At 42.2% G+C, this 23,210-nt stretch overlaps 1 protein-coding gene across 1 annotated transcript in view; it reads right to left on the reverse strand.

Moving 5' to 3' along the window:
• LOC144679391 (collagen alpha-1(XXI) chain-like) overlaps positions 1 to 20,298 on the reverse strand; it is a 57,578-nt gene extending 37,280 nt beyond the window's left edge. Inside the window, exons 1-3 of the mRNA XM_078539752.1 lie at positions 19,863 to 20,298; positions 5,006 to 5,098; positions 1,183 to 1,743 (exon numbers count right to left, since the gene is read on the reverse strand). Coding sequence (XP_078395878.1) covers positions 1,183 to 1,743; positions 5,006 to 5,093 — 649 coding nt within the window. The 5' untranslated portion in view covers positions 5,094 to 5,098; positions 19,863 to 20,298. The remainder of the gene's footprint in view (positions 1 to 1,182; positions 1,744 to 5,005; positions 5,099 to 19,862) is intronic.
• Between the last annotated feature and the right edge of the window lie 2,912 nt (positions 20,299 to 23,210).

Below are 23,210 nucleotides of genomic sequence, written 5' to 3' on the forward strand. Positions count from 1 at the left end.
GTATTTCTGCATTCTGAGCAAGGCCCTAGCAGTAAATCCCATCATCTGCACGTCACACTAGTCCAGACATGTTCTGGTCTGGCGTGTTTCCCCATCGCCGTAACGGTAAACCTGGCGTGGAGAGGAACGATTCCGGTAGCGGGATGCAAAGTGGGTTCACGCTGGCCTACGGCACGATTGGCGTTCTGCCATGGCGGACACTGTCAGATGATCTCGCTGCGCTTTATGCTGGGTTGAAACCGATTTTTGGCCTTCTTGCCATATTGTCCGCTCCCGCCCGCCATGATACCTGACGCCAATGGGGCTGGAAAATTCCAGCCATTGCGTAACTAGTATGACTGGGATTTCCTGTGGGGGTTGCAACCCAAGAAGCCTTCATACTGCCCAGGTTTATGGCATAGGAGCTGAACTGCTAATTATCTGCGAAAGCCATTAAGAGCTCCATGAAAGAATCAATAATGTAATACCACCCTGACTGAATTAAATCTAGGAGTAATGGGAGGAGATGTAATGTTAAAATGGGAAGAAACCAAACAGTAATTCAAAAGAAAATTCCCCATTTATTTTTCTGTGAAATGAACAGCAGGAGGAATTCCAGTCCTTTCATTATCATGGGTCTCAAGATGCCTTTCATTAAAATGTGTTTATTTCACTCAGTGCAACATAAGTAAATGAAATTGTGTTTGTAGTCACTGTTGGAAAGTAATGCAGAGTAATGGGAATCACTAAAAGAACCAAAATATTTGCATCAAATTTCCAGATAAAACCCCATATATTTTTATTCCTGTTTTCAATGCTCTATTGATAGGTGCAGCAGCTTTTTACCTTTCAGGGTTTAGCTCTTCCTATCATCCCCTGTAAACACTTTACCATCATGCACCTTCCTCCATCCAAGAGCGTGGGACATTCTTTGCTGTGAAGTTCTCTATGTTTGACCATGTCATTGCATGACTAACTCACGGAAAGTACAATTTAAATAAATGAAGCTACATCATATCAGTTCTATCTTGCCCATTAACGAAACACTTTGCTTCATGGCTGCAATACCCAGCTGCTCAAAACTGGAAAGGCTCTGGGTAAATCACAGCCATGAAACTTGAAAGCAAAACGTTGTGTCAGAAAGTGATTGAATTGCTACATGGTCACCAAATAGACCAATCATTAAGGTAAGTAAACGCTTACCTTCACATATCTTCTGCTGCATTGCTTCCTTAATTCTGTCTATAGTTCCATAATCTTCAGCAAATATAACATAAGTTGTAGAGGGTTTGTTGCCAATCATTTTGAGTTCTGATTCTGTTATTTCAGATCCAACACCAACAGCAAACAAGATGATTTTGTCTGCACGTGCCTCAACAGAAGCATCAACAACATCGTCTTGAGACTTTCCGTCTGTGACGACAACGGCAATTTTGTTCTTAGCTGTCTTATTTCTTTGTGAAGAGGGAAAAACAGCCTCTGTTGCGAACTTAATAGCACGGCCCGTTTGAGTGTTTCCACCACGGTATTGAATACTTTCTATTCCAGCAATTAGCTTTTTATTGGTCAGGAATTGGCCAAATGCAATCTCCAAACGTGGAGTGTCACTGTACTGGATAACAGCCACTTGTGTGTACTCAGGTCCAATGTCAAACCCACTTGTGACATTAACAAGCCACGTTTTTGCTGTTTCGAAGTTGTGAAATCCCACACTCCAAGATCCATCCATGATGAAAACCAAATCATTCACTGCTGTTCTGCATCCTATTAACAGAGTAAAAGGGCTAAGAGTTTATTCAGAAACTTACAGTATTAACCAATAAAACACCTGAATATCCAAGTGAAAGCCAAAAGGCTACTTCCACTCTTGGCAAATTTTCCTACCTACAGTTCTCTTAAATCCAGTAGGGCAATTTGATCCAAATAAGAGAAGTTGAAAGCACAAATATTGCATAAAGTGCCTCAATGAGATTTTATTGGGGTACAAACAACCAGAACAAAATTTGATGCTTACATGGTCCCTCAGGTCACCATTTGACCCAAACATCCGGTGACTTATCGCCAAAATGGTAGCCATGGCCTCCAAAGAGGGGAAAAAGTAGAACAACGTGGGGCAATGTATAATTATTGGATATTACAGAAGTACTGAACATTAATTTATTTTGGGGCTTTTTTCAAAAAGTCGATATATAATATTCACAACTCCTCTGAGAATGGAGTTTCCTATGCCAGCCTACAACAGGATGTAGGCAATATTCAAGTTTGCACTGACAAGTGGCAAGTAAGATTCATATCAGCAATGAACATTTCCAACAAGACAAAGACCAAGCACCACCACCACCCCCACCCCGATCCTCAACACCATCACCATCAATCCCCCTACCAGTAACATCCTGAGGTCACCACTGGCCAGAAGCTTAACCCTGTCAATAGCACAGCTATGAGCAGGTCAGAGGCTGGGTACTCTGTAATGAATGCCACACCTCCTAATCACACTCCACCATCAACAAGGCTCAGGTCAGGAATATGATGCAGTACTCACTGCTTGTGTGGATGGTGTTGGTAGCAACAACATTCAAGAAGCTCAACACTATCCAGGTTAGAATAGTTTGCCTGATCAGTGCCCCTGCCGCTGGACTCAATATCCAATCCCCTCACCATCAGCACACCGTGGCTGCAACATGTACTACTTACAGGATGCGTTGCTAAGTTTCTTTGAACAGTAACTCCCAGTTTTATAGACTATATTAGCTCTTGGGGCGAAAGGGATCAAAGGATATGGGGAGAAAGGGGGAGCAGGCTATTGAGTTGGATGATCAGCCATGATCATAATGAATGGCGGAGCAGGCTCGAAGGGCCGAATGGCCTACTCCTGCTCCTATTTTCTATGTTTCTATGTAACTACTACCAAGAATGAGCAGCAACATCATAAGAACTCCATCATCCCCAATTTCCTCTCCAAGTCACACGCCAGCCTCAACTAGAACCATAGAAAAGTTACAGCACAGAAGGAAGCCATTCGACCCATCTTGTCCATGCCAGCCCGAGGACACCCAGATGCCCTTTCTAATCCCACCTCCCTGCACCTGGCCCATAGCCCTGCAGCTTACAGCACTGAAGGTGCAGATCCAGGTACTTTTTAAAAGAGTTTAGAGTTTCTGCCCCTACCACCAACTTGGGCAGCGAATTCCACACACCCATTACCCTCTGTGTAAAAAAAGTTCTTCCTCATGTCCCCCCTACACCTTCTGCCACTTGTCTTAAATCTATATCCCCTGGTTCTAGAATTCTCCACCAAGGGAAACAATTTTATCCTGTCCACTCTATCTATTCCCCTCATAATTTTGTACACCTCAATCAAGTTACCTCTCAGCCTTCCTTGTTCTAAGGAAAATAACCCCAACCTATCCAATCTCTCCTCGTAGCTACAATTTTCTAACCCTGGCAACATTCTTGTAAACCTCCTCTGCACTCTCTCCAGAGCTATTACGTCCTTCCTGTAATGTGGTGACCAGAAATGCACATAATACTCCAGTTGTGGCCTCACCAGTGTTTTATACAATTCCAACATTATATCCTTACTTTTATATTCTATACCTCTGCCATTGAAGGAGAGCATTCCATATGCCTTCCTTACAACCATGTCTACTTGAACTGCTGCCTTCAGGGACCTGTGTACGTGTACGCTAAGATCTCTCACTTCATCTACCCCTCTTAGTATATTCCCATTTACTTTGTAATCCCTGTAACTGTTTGACCTCCCTAAATGTATGACCTCACACTTCTCTATGTTAAAATCCATCTGCCACTTTACCACCCACTCCACCAACCCATCTATATCATTTTGGAGATTATGGCTATCCACTATCCACTACTCGGCCAATCTTTATGTCATCTGCAAATTTCCCAATCGTGCCCCCCACGTTCACGCCCAAATCGTTAATATATAACACAAACAGCAAGAGTCCCAACACCGAGCCCTGTGGAACACCACTTGAGACAACTTTCCATTCACAAGGGCATCCATCGACCATTACCCTTTGTTTCCTGTTACAAAGCCAACCTTTTATCCAGTTTATCCGGAGTAATATTGCTATTCCTTCAGTGTTGCCGGGCCAATATCCTAGAATTTCTTATCAACCACCATTATGGAAGCACCCCCAGCATAAGGACTGCAGCAATTCAAGGATGAGGCCCATCAACTGCTTCCCAGGGCAACTAGACTGGGCAATAAATGTATCACTGCCCGGGTAACCTTCATCCAAGAACAACTGAAATAAAACCTTGTAGAATGCTCTTGCATCCAGACGAGAAAGTTAAATGTTTTGCATAAAGTTTCCAACACCTCTTTCTATGTTCAGTCTTTATCAAGCCATAGGTCAGAGGCACACAATTCTTTCACTAAAAACATGGAAATACATAGCACCCATGCTTTACATTTATTTAGAGGAGATGGTGGTGTAGTGGTAATGTCACTGGAGAATAATCCAAAAACCCAGGCTAATGCTTTGTGGGTATGGGTTCAAATCCTACCATGGTAGCTGGTGGAGTTTAAATTCAATTAATTAATAAATCTGCTGTGAAGCCATCATTAATTGTTGTGTTAAACGAAAAAATATGGTTCACTAATGTCCTTTTGGGAAGGAAATCTGCTGTCTTTATCTGTCTGGCCTACATGTGGCTCCACACCCTTAGCAATGTAGTTGACCTTTAACTGCCCTCTGAAATGGCCTAGCAAGCCACTCAGTTCGAGGGCGAATAGGGATAGGCAGCAAATGCTGGCCTTGACAAGTGACAACCACATCCCATGAAAGAATAAATTATATAAAGCAAGGCTGAAAACTACCACCGTTTTCTCAAACATTCTGATGTAGTTTGGACATGTAATATAATAGAATTACAGCATAATTTCAGAATATCCAAGCAACGATTGTGTCAACTACCATATAAATCCAGCCTACGATAAAGGACTAATTACAGACTTTTGAGTGGGGCATGGTATTGACATATTACATAGGATTCTTACCTGCTCTTGTGTTTTCATACTCCACAGCCCCGCTAAATAAATGAGATGACAAACAGATCACTAAAGCTTGTAATATGCATGACTTCATTGTACCTATGAAGCAAAGGAAAACAAATATTTTACTGATAAATGCTACAGTTCTCAGCACATTTTGTAAATCCAACTGTTTCTTCCTGAGGAAGTTAAAATCCTAATCACATAGTCACAAGATCATAAGAAATAAGAGCAGGGGTAGGCTATTCGGCCCCTCAAACCTGCTCTGCCATCAAATAAGTTCATGGCTGATCTAATTGCGGCTTCAACTGCACTTTTCTGCTGGTCCTCTGAACTAGTACTATTCTGTGAACTCTATAGTATTTCTTAGTGTCATGGGGTTATATAGTCATTAGTGCATTGAAGGAGGACATTTGGCCCATTGAGTCTTGTACTATATTTTGTGATTCCTGCGTCCTTTATTAAACTGATTTTTACCAGCTTGAAAATCAGGGGGTAGATTCAAGGCAGGAGAGCATAATAGTAATGCACTGCATATTAGATACACTGCAGGTACTCACCAAGGTTCCTTAGACAGCACCTTCCAAACCCACAATCACTATCATCTAGAAGGACAAGGGCAGCAGACAGGTGGGAACACCATCACCTGGAAGTTCCCCTCCAATTCACTCATCATTCTGACTTGGAAAGATATCGCCGTTCCTTCATTGTCTTTGGGTCAAAATCCTGGAACTCCCTTCCTAACAGCACTGTGGGTGTACCTACACCACATGGGCCACAGTGATTCAAGAAGGCAGCTCACCACCACCTTCTCAAGGGCATCTAGGGATGGGCAATAAATGCTGGCCCAGCCAGCGAAGCCCACATTTCGTGAATGAATTAAAAAAAGGGAAATGAGGCTCATTGAATAGCAGAAAGGGACAGAGAGATAAAACCTAAGAATATACCAATCATCAAGACGAGGCGTTACAAAGATAACAAAAAGAGAAAACTAAAGGCTCTGTATCTGAATGTGCGTAGCATTCAGAACAAAGTAAATGAATTGATAACACACAGCGAAGTGAACAAATATGATCTGATAGCCATTACAGAGACATGGCTACAGGCTTACAAGGATTGGGTTCTGAATATTATGGGGTATATGACATTCAAGAAGAATAGGAAGCTAGGTAAAGGTGGAGGGGTAGCATTGTTGATCAAGGCTGGCATTGGTGCAATAGTTAGAGAAGACCTTGGTTCAGGAGATCAGGATGTAGAATCGGTGTAGGTGGAGATGAGGAATAGTAAGGGAAAGAAGTCACTAGTGCGAGTGGTCTACAGGCCAGGATACAAGAAGAAATATTAGGTGCTTGTGATAAATGGACAGCAATAATCATGGATGATTTTAACCTACACAGAAACTGGAAAAATCAGATTGGCAGTGGTAGCCTGGGTGAAGAGGTCATAGAATGTTTTCGAGAGAGTTTCTTAGAGCAGCACAATCTGGAATCAACCAGAGAGCAGGTTATGTTAGACTTGATATTGTGTAATGTGACAAGATTAAGTAATGACCTCAGCGTAAAGGCAGCGAGCACAATATCATTGAATTTTACATCCAGTTTGAAAGGGAGAAGAGTGCTTCTGAGACTAGTATTTTAAAACTAAATAAGGGCAATTATGTGGGCATGAAAGCTGAGCTAGCTGAGGTGAACTGGGAGACTAGGCTAGGGGATAGATCAACAGAGAAGTAGCAGCAGACGTTTAAGAGGATATTTCAGAATACTCAGAATAAGTACATTACTACAATAAAGAAAAACTCTAAAGAGAGGTCCCACCATTCGTGGTTAACTAAAGAAGTTAAGGAAAGCATCAAACTTAAGGAAAAAGCATATAACTGCACAAGTTGAGTGGCAGGTCAGATGATTGGTCAGAATATAAAGAACTGCAGAGAATGACTGAAAGGTTAATCAGGAGAAAGGAGTGTGAGAGGAAGCTAGCTAGAAATGTAAAATAGATAGCAAAAGTTTCTACAGGTATTTAAAAGGGACAAGAGTAAGTAAAGTGTGTGTTGGTCATCTGGAGAATGGCAATGAGGAGTTAATAGTAGATAATAAGGAAATGGCAGGTGAAATGAACAAATATTTTGCTTCTGTCTTCAACTATAGAGGATACAAAAAACATTCCAGTAATCACTGTAAATCAAGAGGTGGAAGCGAGAGGGGAATTTGGTGAAATTACAATCACTAGGGAAGCGGTACCAAGCAAGCTGATGGAGCTGAGGACTGACAAATCCCAGGGTCCTGATGGACTTCATCCTAGGGTCTTAAAAGAGGTGGCTAACAAAGTCATAGATGCATTGGTGCTCATTTTCCAAAGTTTGCAAGATTCTGGAAAGGTTCCATCAGACTGGAAAGAAGCAAATATAACCGCTCTATTCAAGAAGGGAGGGAGGCAGGAAACAGGAAACTTTAGGCCAGTTAGCTTGACATCCGTCATGGGGAAGGTGTTAGAGTCAATCATTAAGGAGGTTATAGCTTGGCACTTAGAGAAACTCAAGGTAACCGGGAAGAGTCAGCATGGTTTTGTGAAAGGGAAATCATATTTAACAAATTTGTTGGAGTTCTTTGAAGGAGTAACATGCACTGTGGATAAAGCGGAGTCTGTAGATGTACTGAACTTGGATTCCGGAAGGCATTTGATAAGGTGCCACATTAAAGGTCACTGCAAAATAAAAGCTCATGGTGTAGGGGGTAACATATTAGAATGGATAGAAAATTGGCTGGCTGGCAGAAGAGAGTATGCATAAATGGGTCTTCTTCTGATTGGCAGGATGTAACAAATGGAGTCCCGCAGGGGTCTGTGCTGTGGCCTCAACTTTTTACAATTTATATCAATGACTTAGATGAGGGAAGTGAAGGCATGATAGCTAAATTTGCAGATGACACAATGATAGGTAGGAATGGATGTTGTGAAGAGGACATAAGGACAGATATAGATAGGTTGAGTGGGTGGGCAAAATCTGGCAGATGGCAAAATGTGAAGTTGTTCACTTTGGCAGGAAGAATAAAAAAACAGAGTATTACTTAAACAGAGAAAGGCTGCAGAATTCCGAGGTGCAGAGGGATCTAGGTGTTCTAGTGCACAAGCCACAAAAAGTTAGTATGTAGGTACAGCAAGTAATTAAGAAGGCTAATGGAATGCTATCCTTTATTACGAGAGGAATTGGACATAAAAGTAAGAATGTTATGCTTCAGTTATACAGGACATTGGTGAGACCGCACCTCAAGTACTGTCTGCAGTTTTGGTCTCCTTATTTAAGGAAGGGTGTAAATGTGTTGGAGGTGGTTCAGAGGAGGTTTACTAGATTAATACCTGGAATGAGCAGGTTGTTTTATGAAGAAAGGTTGGATAGACTGGGCTTGTTTCTACTGAAGTTTAGAAGAGTGAGGGGTGACTTGATTGAAGTATACAAGATCCTGAACAGTCTTGACAAGGTGGACGTGGAAAGGATGTTTCCTCTAGTAGGCGAGTCCATAATTAGGGGGTACTTTTTAAAAATTAGGGGTCGCCCTTTTAGGACAGAAATGAGGAGAATTTTTTTCTCTCAGAGGGTTGTGCGACTTTGGAACTCTCTGCCTCAGAAGGCGGTGGAAGTGGGGTCATTGAATATTTTTTTAAGGCGAAGGTAGATAGATTCTTGTTAGGCAAGGGAATCAAAGGTAATCGGAGGTAGATGGGAATGTGGAAATCGAAACACAAACAGATCAGCCATGATCTTATTGAATGGCGCAGCAGGATTGAGGGGCCGAATGGCCTACTGCTGCTCTTATTTTGTACGTTCGTATATATTTATGCATGTTTAAACTAGAAAAACAAAGTGAAAGCAGTAAGTGTGGAATATAGATTAAGAATGAATGTGAAGAAGACCAAAGCAATGATGATAACAGAGAGCTAACCCCTGAAGTGAAAACTGAAGTAAGTGGACAAGTCCTGGAACAAGTGAACAAGTTCGCATCACTGCCAATGGGAGATGTGATTGTGAGATCCGAAGGAGAATTGAGGTAGCTAAGGCCAGCTTTGTCAGGATGAAGGGCGTGTTAACATCAAGAAACTGAACCTGAATCTTAGGAAAAGGTTGCTGACGTGCTACATTTTGTCATCTACGTTATACACGAACAACAAACAAAGAGACTATTGCTGAAAAAAGAAACATGCTATCAAAGCTTTTCGTCTTGCACTCATCAAGATAGCTCACATGAAATTACCAACTGTAACAGGGGAACAACAATTTATACTGCATGAGAAGAGAGTGCTGATTGGTTGGCAAGTGGATGCTGATTGGCGGAGGCATTGCAATGGAGAATGCAGCATGGAACAGTTAGCTGCCCAGCTTTGTTCAAATTCAAACCAGCCAGGTTGACTCTGATTGGTCAAGGCATTGCCCCGACGAATGAACCAGGGAATGGCTGTTCCCTAAGCTTTTGTTTCATTGAGAAAGGCAAAAATTGTGAGCATATTTCTTCTATCTGCAAAGGACAGGGCCTTGTGTGAATATACGTGGCTTCTAGCATGCGTAAGTGAGCCGCACTCTTGACAATCTTAAATTAGTTTTCAGTGTAATTCATACAATGTGTTATATGAATTTCATTGTCCATGTGATGCCAGGTATGTAAACCATATGTCCAAACAATTGGTGGATGGTATCAAACACCATGTCCCTTTGGCTGTTCACAACAGGCAAAGTACTAACCATACCCAGCCAGCCCGTGCTTGCAAAACTCAAAACATAGTGTCCAACATTAGATGTGATTCTGTGATTGGACAACACCTACTAAACAATCCTGATTGTGCTAAGAATTACATTGAAAACCAATTTAAGATTGCCAGTCGGGCTCGCAGCGTGGCTCACTTACATATGCTAGAAACCACATATATTCACACTAAGGGCTTTATCCTTTGTAGGCAGAAGGAACATATCCACACTTTGCCTTTTTCATTCCCTGGTTCATTCCTCAGGGTAATGCCTTGACCAATCTGAGTTGACCTGCTGGTTTGAATTTGAACAAAGCTAGACAGTTAACTAATCTATGACAATGCCTCCACCAATCAGAGTCCACTTGCCAACCAATCAGCACTCTCTTCTCATGCAGTATAAATTGTTGTGCAAGACGAAAAACTTTGATAGCATGTCTCTTTTTCCAGCAAAGTTCAAGTTCTGTACTACCAAACCACTATTTATATACCTCAAAGAGACTATTGATATACTGAATGCACTCGAGATGTGGACATATAGGATGATGTTCTGCATTTCCCACACAGACAGAAAGAGCAATGGCTGGAGAAAAGAAGAAATTAGTGCATAACATCAAAAAGAGGAAGATACAATATTTTGGTCACATCATTAGAACAAACAGTAGACAGACAATTATTGGAAGGAAAAATCGATGGAAAACGTAGGAAAGGGAAGCAGAGGAGAAAATGGATGATGGCTACAATGGACTGGATGCAGCTGATCTATATGGAATATTTAAGGACAGCTCATGACAGAGGCAGAGATCCATGACAGTCAACCTTCTTGGAAGAAGATGACACCAACGGACAAACAAATGTAGAAAAATGCTCAAGGTGCCTACAGAAGCTTAATTTTAAAAACTTGTTAATGTCAGTGTTAACTACAACCTACGACATTGGAAGCTATTTTGGTACATGTCTGTTATGTATCTGTGAGTCTTGCATATCCTTAACTCTACCACAATTCTTCTGGATTTGTAAATGTTTGTATATGTGAGTGATGTGTGATCCAAAATGTATCATAGCTCACACTGATATGTGAGCTTCATACAATAATAAAATTTGACCAGAAACGTATGTTACTCACAGCTACTTAACTCTTAATTTAATCAAGAGTATTTCTCTTTTGATTGAAGAAAAAACTTCATACTTTTACATTCTTTTTTGACCAAAATCAAAATATTCTGTTAAAGGAATTCAGAGCACATATAAAGTATGCAAGAAGCACTAACTTTGATTCATTTAAATGTTTCAGCTATAGTCAACCTCAATTCCAATTAGCAGTGAACCCAGTGAGCTATCAGAGATTCCAGAATCATCAGAATCCCCATTATGATATTCCTCGTGGCAAGAATTCTTGACTACCCTGGACAACTTTGAGCCAGGTTATAGGATAATCATTCTTCCAGTCATGGAAAAAGAGACAGAAACTAACGCACAAGCATCATCAATGGTAAAACTTCTTTGGATTACCTGAGGCAGTGACAGCTCTCATAGACACTCTTAAATCCCCAAAGGATATTTCAGCATCCTGGCATAATTTAGGATATAGAACACAGAAACATAGGATCAGGAGTGGGCCATTTGGCCCCTCAAGCCTGCTCCGCCATTTAACCAGATCATAGCCGATCTTCTATCTCAACACCATCATCCCGCACTATCCTGTATCCCTTGATGCCATTGGCGTCTCGAAATCTATCGAGCCCTGTTTTGAACATACTCAATGATTGAGCCTCCACAGCCCTCTGAGGTCGAGAATTCCAAAGATTTGCTACCCTCTTCAGGGTACTTTGGGTCTTGGGAGTCTGTTTAAATAGACTTTGTTTCTATAAAATACTCTTAATGTGACTTCTGGTGTAAATCTCACCCCAGCTCTTTCGTTCACTTCTGTCTTTGCTTCATTCTTTTGACTGTCATGAACGTTATTAACCTTACTTCCCCTCCACATCCTTTGGTTGGTATAGCTTCTCAGCCAATTGTTTCCCCACCCTACCATTGCTCTCCCTCAGCTTTGTATAAATTTCCCTCTCTGCTTTATCTTGGCTTAATCTGAGAGCCTGCTCCTATTGAACAACATGGTGGTCAAGGGCAGGTCATTGGCACAATCTAATTCTTAGGGGCATAAATCAATTGGTAGCAGTGAAAAGGTATCTCACCAACAGACAATAATATAATGCATCAAAGTGATAACTGCAATTAAATTGGTACTTTTATCATCCACCTATGTTTAGCAGCATTATGCAGCATGTCATGTCGGATTTTCCAACAACTAATGCATTACAGCTGAGACAGCCCTCTATCTTTGCTTCTCTTGAAATCGTAAACAATATGTAGGTACCTCCTAAAAAAATTCACAACTAAAAGCAGCCTTTGTCACACCCAATCCACATCCCCCATAGACTTTTCCTTGTCTTCACACCTTTCACTTCACCTCACCAGTGTTCCTCATCTGGCATATATCCAATAAGTGCCAAGTGGATGATCCATCTCAGCCTCCGCCTAAGGTCCTCTGCATTACAGAGACTAATCTTCAACCAATTTGATTCACTCCACGTGATATCAACAAATGACTGAGGGAACTGGAAACTGCAAAGGCTGACAACATCCCAGCAATAGTACTGAAGACATGTGCACCAGAATTTGCCGCGCCCTTAGTCAAGCTGTTCCAATACAGCTACGACAATGGCACCTACCCGACAATGTGGAAAACTGCCCAGGTATGTCCAGTCCACAAAAGCAGGAAAAATTCAAACCAGCCAATTACTGCCCGAACAGTCTTCTCTCAATCGTCAGCAAAGTGATGGAAGAGGTTGTCGACAGTGCAATAAAGCGGCACTTACACAGCAATAACCTGCTCACTGATGCTCAGTTTGGGTTCCACCAGGATCACTCAGCCCTTGACATTACAGCCTTGGTCCAAACATGGACAAAAGAGTTGAACTCCAGAGGTGAGGTCAGAGTGACTGCCCTTGACGTCAGCATTTGATCGAGTGTGGCATCAAGGAGCCCTAGCAAAACTGGAGTCAATGGGGATCAGGGGGAAATCTCTGCTGGTTGCAGTCATACCTAGCACAAAGGAAGATGGCTGTGGTTGTTGGAGGTCAGTCATCTCAGCTGCAGGACACCACTGCAGGAGTTCATCAGGGTCGTGTCCTAGGCCCAACCATCTTCAGCTGTTTCATCAATTACCTTCCTTCCATCAGAAGGTCAGAAGTGGGGATGTTTGCTGATGATTTCACAATGTTCAGCACCATTCGCGACTCCTCAGATATTGAAGCAGTCCATGTCCAATTGCAACAAGGCCTGGACAATATCCAGGCTTGGGCTGACAAGTGGCAAGTAACATTCATACCACACAAGTCCAGGCAATGACCATCTCCAACAAGAGAGAATCTAACCATTGCCCCTTGGCGGTCAATGTCATTACCATCGCTGAATCCCCTACTATCAACATCCCGGGGGTTACCATTGACCAGAAACTGAACTGGACTAGCCATATAAATACCGCGGCTATGACAGCAGATCAGAGGCTAGGAATCCTATGGCAAGTAAGTCACCTCCTGACTCCCTAAAGCCTGTCCACCAACTACAAGGCAGAAGTCAGGAGTGGGATGGAATACTCTTCTCTTGCCTGCATGAATGCAGCTCCAACAACACTCAAGAAGATTGACACCATCTAGGACAAAGCAGCCCAATTGATTGGCACCCCATCCACAAACATTCACTCCTTCCACCACCGACGAACAGTAGCAGCAGTGTGTACCATCTACAAGATACACTGCAGCAACTCATCAAGGCTCCTTCCACAACACCTTCCAAACCCACGCCCTCTCCCATGTAAAGGGACAAGGGCAGCAGATGCATGGGAACATCACCACCTGCAAGTTCCCCTCCAAGCCACACACCATTCTGACTTGGAACTATAATCGCTGTTCCTTCACTGTCACAGGGTCAAAATCCTGCAACTCCCTTCCTTATAGCGCTGTGGGTTTGCCTCTACCAGTGGAATTGCAGCGGTTCAAGAAGGCGACTCACCATTACCAATGAGTTGAAGGCACACCTAAACACATGGCAACACGGTATCATGGAAACTTGGCTTAAGGAGGGAGAAAAATGGCAGCCCAACATCCCTGGATTTAGAGTTTTCAGGCAGAATAGGGAGGGAGACAAAAAAGGTGGGGGTTAGCATTATTGGTTAAAGAATCAAATACAGCTGTGAGGAGGGATGATGTACTAAATGAGGCATCAAATAAGGCCATATGGATTGAGCTCAGAAATCAAAAAGGGGCAGCCACACTGCTAGGAGTGTACAACAGACCCTCAAATAGTGGAAGAGAATTAGAAGAGCAAATATGTAGGTATATTTCTGTGTGCAAAAACAATAGGGCAGTAATAGTTGGGGACTTCAACTGGCCTAATATCAATTGGGATATGAACAGTGTGAAGGGCACAGAGGGCATAAAATTCTTGAACTGCATTCAGGAGAACTTTTTTAGCCAGCACCTAACAAGCCCAATGAGAGGGAGTGCAATTCTAGATTTAGTCTTAGGAAATGAAGCTGGGCAAGTGGATGAAGTAGCAGTGGAGATAGTGACCATGATACAGTTAGATTTAGCATTATTATTGAAAAGGACAAATATAGAACAGGAGTGAAAGTTCTAAATTGGGGGAAGACAAATTTTACGAAGCTCAGAGGTGAGCTAGCACGAGTGGACTGGATAGAGGGATTAGAAGGGAAAACAGTGTCAAATCAGTAGGAGGCATTCAAAAGTGAGATTCTACGGGCACAGTGTAGACATGTCTTCAGAAAAAAAGGGAGTTACTTCCAAATCTAGAGCCCCCTGGTTATCCAGAAGCATACAGGCCAAGATGAAGTAGAAAAAGAAAGCTTATGACAGTCACAAAAGACTTAATACTGTAGAAAGCCTAGAGGAGTATAGAAAGTACAGGGGTGTACATGTTTTACCAGTACATGAAGAGCAAGAGAATAACTAAGGAAAAGGTAAGGGCCTATCAGAGATGTACATGGTAACTTGTGCGTTGATGCTGAAGATGTGGGCAAGGTTCTCAATGAGTACTTTGTCTCCATCTTCATCAAGGAGAGGGATGATGCAGATATTCTAGTTAATGAGGAGGAGTGTGAAACATTAGATACAATAAGCAAAGTGAGAGAGGAAGTACTGGAGCAACTGACATCCTTGAAGGTGCATAAGTCACCAGGACCAGATGGATTGTATCCCAGGCTGTTAAAGGAAGCCAGGGATGAAATACCAGATGCTCTGAGGATCATTTTCCAATCCTCACTAGATACAGGCGCGGTACCAGAGGATTGGAGGACTGCAAATGTTGTGCCATTAATTAAAAAGGTTACAAGGGGTAGGCCAGAAAATTATAGACTGGTCAGTCTGCCTTCAGTGGTGGGCAAATTATTGGAATCAATTCTGAGAGACAGGTTAAACTGTGACTTAGAAAGGCACAGGTTGATCAGGGACAGTCAGCATGGTTTTGTTAGGGGGAGATCATGTCTTACGAACTTAACAGAATTTTTTGAGGAAGTAACAAGGAGGATTGATGAGGGTAGTCCAGTGGATGTTGTCTACATGGATTTCAGTAAGGCATTTGACAAAGTCCCACATGGCAGACTGGTCAGAAAATTGAGATCCCATGGGATACAGGGGAAGGTGGCAGGTTGGATCCAGAATTGGCTCAGCGACAGGAAACGAAGGGTAATGGTTGAAGGATGTTTTTGCGAACGGAAAACAGTTTCCAGTGGTGTTCCTCAGAGCTCAGTGTTGGGGCCCTTGCTGTTTGTTGTATATATTAATGATTTGGACATAAATGTAGGAGGCATGATTAGGAAATTTGCAACTGACACAAAAATTGGCCGTATAGTTGATAGTGAAGAGGATAGCTGTCGGCTCCAGAATGATAACAACGGTTTGGTTGAGTGGGCAGAAAAGTGACAAATGGAATTCAACCCGGAAAAGTGTGAGGTAATGCATTTGGGGAGGGCAAATAAAGCAAAGGAATACTCAGTAAATGGGAGGATATTGAGAGGGATTGAGGAAGTGAGAGACCTTGGAGTGCATGTCCAGAGGTCCCTGAAGGTGGCAGGACAGGTGGATAGGGTGGTAAAGAAAGCATATGGGATGCTTTCCTTTATTGGACAAGGTATTGAATACCAAAGCAGGGATGTAATGATGGAATTGTACAAAACGCTGGTTAGGCCACAGTTGGAATTTTGTGTGCAGCTCTGGTCACCACATTACAGGAAGGACATAATTGCTCTGGAGAGAGTACAGGGAAGATTTACAAGAATGTTGCCAGGGCTTGAAAATTGCAGCTATGAAGAAAGATGGGATAAGCTAGGGTGGGTTTCCTTAGACCAGAGGAGGCTGGGGGGGTGACCTAATTGAGGTGTACAAAATTGTGAGGGGCCTAGACAGGGTAGACAGGAAAGACTTGTTTCCCCTAGCTGAGGGGTGAATTACCAGGGGCATAGATTTAAGGTGATTGGTAGAAAAATTAGAGGGGACATGAGGAAAAACTTTTTCACACAGAGGGTGGTGGGCACCTAGAATTCACTGCCTAAATCGGTGGTTGAGGCTGAAACACTCAACTCATTTAAAAGGTACCTGGATCTGCAATCTGAAGCACTGTGACCTGCAAGGCTACAGACCAGGTGCTGGAAAGTGGGATTAAAATGAGCGGCTAGTTTCTTTTTCATCTTTTTCTGGCTGGCACAGACATGATGGGCTGAATGGCCTCTTTCTGCACCGTAACTTTTCTGTGGTTCTATGGTTCCACCTTCTCAAGGGCACTTAGGGATGGGCAACAAATGCAGGCCTTGCCAGTGATGCCCACACCCTACGAACGAGTATATATAAAAAAAAGATGAAACCCAATTCAAATTTTTTGCAATCTTCAGGCCTCTTGGTTAGGGAAAGCTACAGTATTGTCTGATGAGCCCAGGCTAATTTCTGCCCAATTCTTGTCCAAAATTTCCACTTACTATAATTTCCAACCCAAAAGGAGGCATGCTTCCTTTTCAGGCACTATCCTCTGCTCAGCATGCAGAATTGATTAAAATATACACTTAAATTAGTCATTTTATGTACATGTGCTCCCAGAGTCTACGCTGGCAGGATGGTATATCAGCCATTTTGGACACGCAACCCTTGATTTTCCACCCATCAGATCCTTGGAAAGATTACTTCTTATGTGTGGGCTGCAAAAAAGCAGTTTCTACTGCCAAGAAATGTATGTTGAAATAACTAACATGAGTTGCAAAAAAAAATTCAACAGCTTGTTACAACCAATTAAGTGAAAACTATAATGTTTCCCAGCAGCCTCTATCTTCAAAGTTCCAAACAACCAGTTGTTGGCTTCATGTTTTCCATTTTTAGGCTTTAAGGAGCAGTAACAAGTACTCTAATTCTCTTCAGCAGAAATGAGTCATATTGCAATTGGTGACTTGATTTTGGCGCACAGGCACCAGAGGCTGAGGGTTGAAAGGAAAACAAGGTTCAACGGCAACCTATCTGCCCCTGCCAAAGTTATCCATGGGAGCATATTTACAAGATCAGAAAAAACTACCTGTCATTCAGTCTTTTATTTAAATATTAAGCGTACATGTGCCCTTACATTAATATGCGTAAATACTGAATATAATGAAAATTTGCATCAATATTTTTTCATGTAAAATTAATGTTAAAAACCAAACTACTTTGCAAATGATAATTGAGCAAAAGAATCATCATAAAATCATAGAAATTACAGCACACTGTCTTTCCTCTACTTTGCCTTTGTCAGTGATAGCACTGTCACGGTGTCACAAGGTTGTGGGTTCAAGTCCCACCTCACAGACCTGAGTACTAAAATCTAAGCTGACACTTCAGTACAGTACCGAGGGAGTACTGCACTGTTGGAGGTGCTGTCTTTCAGATGTAAAAGAGCCCATAGCAGTATTCAAAGAAGAGCAGGGGCGTTCTCCTCGGTATCCTGGCCAATACTTATCCCTCAACCAACATCATTAAAGCAGATGGTGTGGTCATAAATTGTTCTTTGTGGGACCTTGGTGCCTGTCATTCAGCTGCCATATTTCCTGTATTTATGGGCAGAATTTTCTCAGGTGGTTGGGGGCGGGGTCAGGGTAGAGCGGGGCAGGTAAGTCCCGGAAACTGACGTCAGGTCGGGATTACAATGTGAGCAGGGAAGGAAACCATTTATGGAGGGTGATCGTTAGGCATGTATGCAAGAGGGCAATAGGCTGAAGGTGAGTGTGAGTGCTGGCTACTCAGATGAGAATGTAAGTTGCCTAGAGAAAGAGGAATGAGTGGAACTGCAAGCTGTGTTGACCTGAGGAGTGCTGTGCAGGGGAATGTTGGGCAAATCACAGTGTGGAGCTTTGCACCTGGCTGCAAGGCAGAAGCTGAAATCTGTGGGCCGGGCTGTCTGTACAGATACAGGAGGTGCAGATGTGACCTGAGGTCCAATTTCAGGATAAATCAGGACTAATTTCTATCCCATTAACTCCAATCCTATTTCCCTGCATCCTTTCACATTCTTCCAATTCAATTAGCCATCCAGTTCTCTTTTAAATGATGTGACAGTCTTTATATATGGTGAAGCCTTCCATGCTCCAATATCCTTCTCTGTGAACAGAATATCCCCTAACCTCCCCCTTCATCTTTTTAGTGATCATTATCACTCCACACCCACCTTGCTGCCAATTTGTCAACCAGCGGAAAAATTATTTTATTGCTTACCATCTCAAAACCTTCCAAAATTAAAAAAAACATCCAGCAGACTCCCTCTTCTCCAGTCTCGTAAAAAAGACTCATTTTTTCATGTCATTCCTCCCATTTCACACCCTTGCCATGATTCTAACACCCTTCTTGTAAAGGAGGGCTGTACGCACAAGGCTCTAGCTTTGGTCTAACCAATGTCTTGCACAAAGTCAACGCCCCTTTGAAGCATCTGCATTCAATGTCCCCATTATAAAACCCAGAATCCAATTTGCCTTTTTATTCCATATACATCCAACCTTAAGGATATATGTATCTGTACTCCTAGATCTCTTGGTGAATAATCCCCTAATATGATTGCCATTAAGCTTAGATATAATTCCACTTGTGAGGCACCCAAATCATTTATATGAATAGAAAAGCAAAGAAGCCTCAGCGCAGGTCACTAGGACACATGACTATCTAGTATACTGCCATCTGAAACACATCCTTTTACCCTTGCTTATTCACCTTTCCTTTCCTGAAGCCATCTTTCTATCTATGGGGCTACATTCCTCCAATCCCATGCGCAAGTTTTGCAACAAGTCTTTCAAGTGGTACCTTATGAAATACCTTATGAAAATCAATATATACATCTACCACATCCTCTTTATCTATGCATGGCATGACGTTCCTCAAAAAATTCGTTCAGTTAATCAAGCATGTCCTGATCTTTACAATTACATGCGAAGTAATAATTACATCCTAAAACACATCCAGGCAACTGTAGCTAAAAATGTGTAAAAAATTGGCTTTCTACACAGTTTGTACAAAATACTCTAAAAATACATTTCAATTTTATGCTGTACTGGTAGGAAAATGCTGTCTTGGATAACTTATCAAGTCTTGTAGCAACATGCAGGCGGCAACAGGAAGAAATCTGTCAACTGTTAACTAAGTTTATCCGATATCAATTTAGAATCGTTATCTACTAAACACGCAAGTTATCGACCAGAATTACTTTAAACAGTAGCGTGAGTACTTAAAAAGTATCAAACTAAATTTGGGTTGTTGTTTATCGAACAGGTAACAGAGTTGTATGCAATTGATTCTAGCAAACAGATGAACAGTCGCTTTGAAAATGTTGGCAGAAATGTATTTAAACAAGCATATTATTGTAAGGCATATAGCTCTTGTAGCAAAAGTAATGTTTGCAAATAAAGACTCTGAACTATATATTCTATTAGCAAAATAATACATTACATTAAAATGTTAAGTTCTAATTTGTACAGCAATTAATTAAATAGCAAATATTCCTGGAAGCTAAGAAAACAGTGGACACTTTAATATCCAAGCTTTCTTACTACCTTAATTTAAAATGTTTATAAAATCATTGAGGGCAAGGACAGCATCTTTTCAGATCGTTACACACTCACTGTTAAAGACAAGCTGTAGTTCTGAGATGTTGGCACTTTGGTTGCAATCCTCTTATCACTTCGTGGCTTCGTCACTGTAGTGAGTTATGGTGCTGCTTGAAACTCAATCGCTGTACCCATCAACTCTCTGGTCACCTTATTCACTCTGCATCCCTGTCACTTGCGTCCTGCTCTCTCTCTCTCTCTCTCTGCTACTCAGTGTCTACTTTTGGTGCCTGGTCAGTCTGCAAGTCAATGTGCATCTGATCTCTCGGTGTGTTTCCACCCACTCGTGCCTGCTTTCTCAGTGGTCAGTCAATCATTTGAGCATTCAGTAATTTCCCTCTCTGCACGTTCTCTTTCCCACCCTTTCTATGTCTGGTATATTCGCATTAAGCCTTGCACTCATTCTCCCAGTCTCTGCTGCCTTTCCCCAGTGCCTTTGCCCCTGCGCTAGCCAAGGCGCGCTCCCTGCGCGCCGCCGCTCCCCCCAGAGTGACGCGCGCCTTTATCGCCCAGCTGCTAGTGCGCGCGCTCCCAGGCTCAGGTTGTTTGGGGGGGCGGGGGCGCGCGCACTATAAAGCTGCAATCAGCTGCTCAGTCCACACTGAGCAATGCACCCTATGTTATTGCAATTACCATGTTATTGCTCGTGTGTCGGCGCCTTTCGTGTTTCGCTCTACACGCATGGCTGCCTGAGTATTTCCAGTCTGTTCTGTTTTTAACTCCAGGTAATATTCGCTGAGCCACATGAATATCAATCTCAAATGGGATTGGGACACGATGCCAGGAGCAATTCTTGCTCGGCTGGAGCCCAGAGTCCAACTGTTGTGCCTTCATGATTTTTTGAAAAAAAATTATTCACTTGTGGGATGTGGGCTTTGCTGCCTGGGCCAGCAATTATTGCCCATCCCTAGTTGCCCTTGAGAAGATGGTGTTGAGCTGCCTTCTTGAACCGCTACAGTCCATGTGATGCGGGTGCACCCACAGTGCTGTTAGGAAGGGAGTTTCAGGATTTTGACCCAGTGACAGTGAAGGAACGGCGATCTCTTTCCAAGTCAGGATGGTGAGTGACTTGGAGGGAACTTCCAGGTGGTGGTGTTCCCATCTATCTGCTGCTCTTGTCCTTCTAGGTGGTAGTGGTCATGGGTTTGGAAGGTGCCTTCTAAGGAGCCTTGGTGAATTCCTGCAGTACATCTTGTGGATGGTACACACCACTGCTAGTGTGTGTCGGTGGTGGAGGGAGTGAATGTTTGTGGATGTGGTGCCAATCAAGCGGGTTGCTTTGTCCTGGATGGTGTCAAGCTTCTTGACTATTGTTGGAGCTGCACTCATCCACTGGCAAGTGGGGAGTATTCCATCACACTCCTGACTTGTGCCTTGTAGATGGTGGACAGGCTTTGGAGAGTCAGGAGGTGAGCCACTCATCACAGGATTCCTAGTTTCTGACCTGCTCTTGTAGCCACAGTATTTATAAGGCTAGTCCAGTTCAGTTTTTGGTCAATGGTAACCCCCAGGATTTTGAATGATTGAACTGGACAATGTGTAATGTTGCACGGGGACAATATGCTACTTGTGGTTGAAAGCGTTAAATATGGTTATAAGTCCTTAGGTATCAATATTCGATCCTTAATTTACCCCTGACCAACAGTTAATTTTGTAGTTCAATTAGGGAAACAGTTTGTAAATTCATTTGAATGTGTTAATGTTATATCAACAATAATATATATAGCTGATGTAAGAAACCTTTTTGTCTGTGCAGAATTTATAATGTAAGGACAGCAGTTATTTTTTTTCAAAAAGTAATGCTTGATCAAGTTTTAGATATAAACTGCCACTTTCATGAGGATCTGCAATGGTTATAAACACCCCGAGGGTTAAAAGCTTGGCTTTTGGGAAGTTCTCCTTTTCGGAACTGGCGGGGTTTTTTCGCACAGGATCCAACACTTCATTTTCGACAAGTCAAAGAGGGGTGGAAATATTGCGCCTTCCCTTAGAGGAAATGAAACGACAGAGGAAAGAACAAATAAAAACAGAAAATGCTGGAAAAAAAACTCAGCAGGTCTGGCAGCATCTGTGGAGAAACAGAGTTAACGTTTCGAACCCGTAAGACTCTTCAGAAAAGAGCATGTTGATTATCACAATTAAATGCGACAAGTTGCTTGCTTCATTCCGGATCCCTCAAATGAGAAAACTACCCCTTTACCCACAATCATCACATGGAAGCAGCCAGTAAAACCTCCGGATGTCAAAGAGCAACAAATTTTATGGCGAGGGTCCATATGTAACAGCACAATTTTTAAAAAATACATGCAACTTCTTTCTTATTTCTTCAGGTGCAAACGTCACTGTCTGGGCCAGCACTTAATATAAATCCCTAATTGCCCTTGAGAAGAAGGTAGTAGCGAGCCACCTTTTTAGACCATTGCAGTCCATTTGGTTGGGGTTACTCCTATTGTGTTATCAGGTGAGAAATCAGAAGACGTGCATACTCAGTGTCTGATCGACACTTGAGAGAGGAAAGACATCTTTATCTAACACCCTGCTGAATGAAAGAGGCCCTCATTTATCTCGATACATCTTGTGTTGGTAACTACAACCGACACATACCATAGGACAGATGAATCACAGATTAGAAGCTATAAGACTGTTTCCTTTTGTATTATACAGAAAGCGTAAATAATTGCTACTGGCTAAATCACAATATCCAGCCACACACAACGTCTGGGCAAGGTAAAGAAAATACAGGTCTTACACATCTTATCAGCAGGTAATCTACTGCTGTACGTCCTTTTTGTATTTTTTTATCGCATTCCCTGACCCTGAATCGCCTAGCTGGTGCCATTCTCTGTTCTGTTGTGCAACAATAATTTTCCGTCTTGCGCTGTATGTAAACCTAATGCAACAAAGAAGCCAATTGTTAAAAAATAGCACACGCAGATTCAGTGTTAAACTGTTGAGGCAACCTTTCATCCAAATGTACAATGTCAAAACTCACACTAAATTAGTTAATTGATGAGCATGATGCAGATTTTTTTAGATTCAATCTAAACTTACAATGTTACACATTACACTACGATTTCTTGACCAAATAAATATGTCTAGCGTGCAATTGTGAAGCTGTGCTTTCTAACGTTGCATGTGCTTGTTTGGTCAAGCCTATCCAAATAAAATAATTCTGTTGAAAAAAAGATTTTTTTGTCGAAGCTTTTCATCTTGCACTCATCAGGACAACTCGCAAGAATGCCAAATATAAAGGGAACGACAATTTATGCTGTATGTTGGCTCCCCTTTATATTT

Source organism: Cetorhinus maximus, chromosome 4, assembly GCF_964194155.1.
Source record: "Cetorhinus maximus chromosome 4, sCetMax3.hap1.1, whole genome shotgun sequence".
NCBI lineage: Eukaryota > Metazoa > Chordata > Chondrichthyes > Lamniformes > Cetorhinidae > Cetorhinus > Cetorhinus maximus.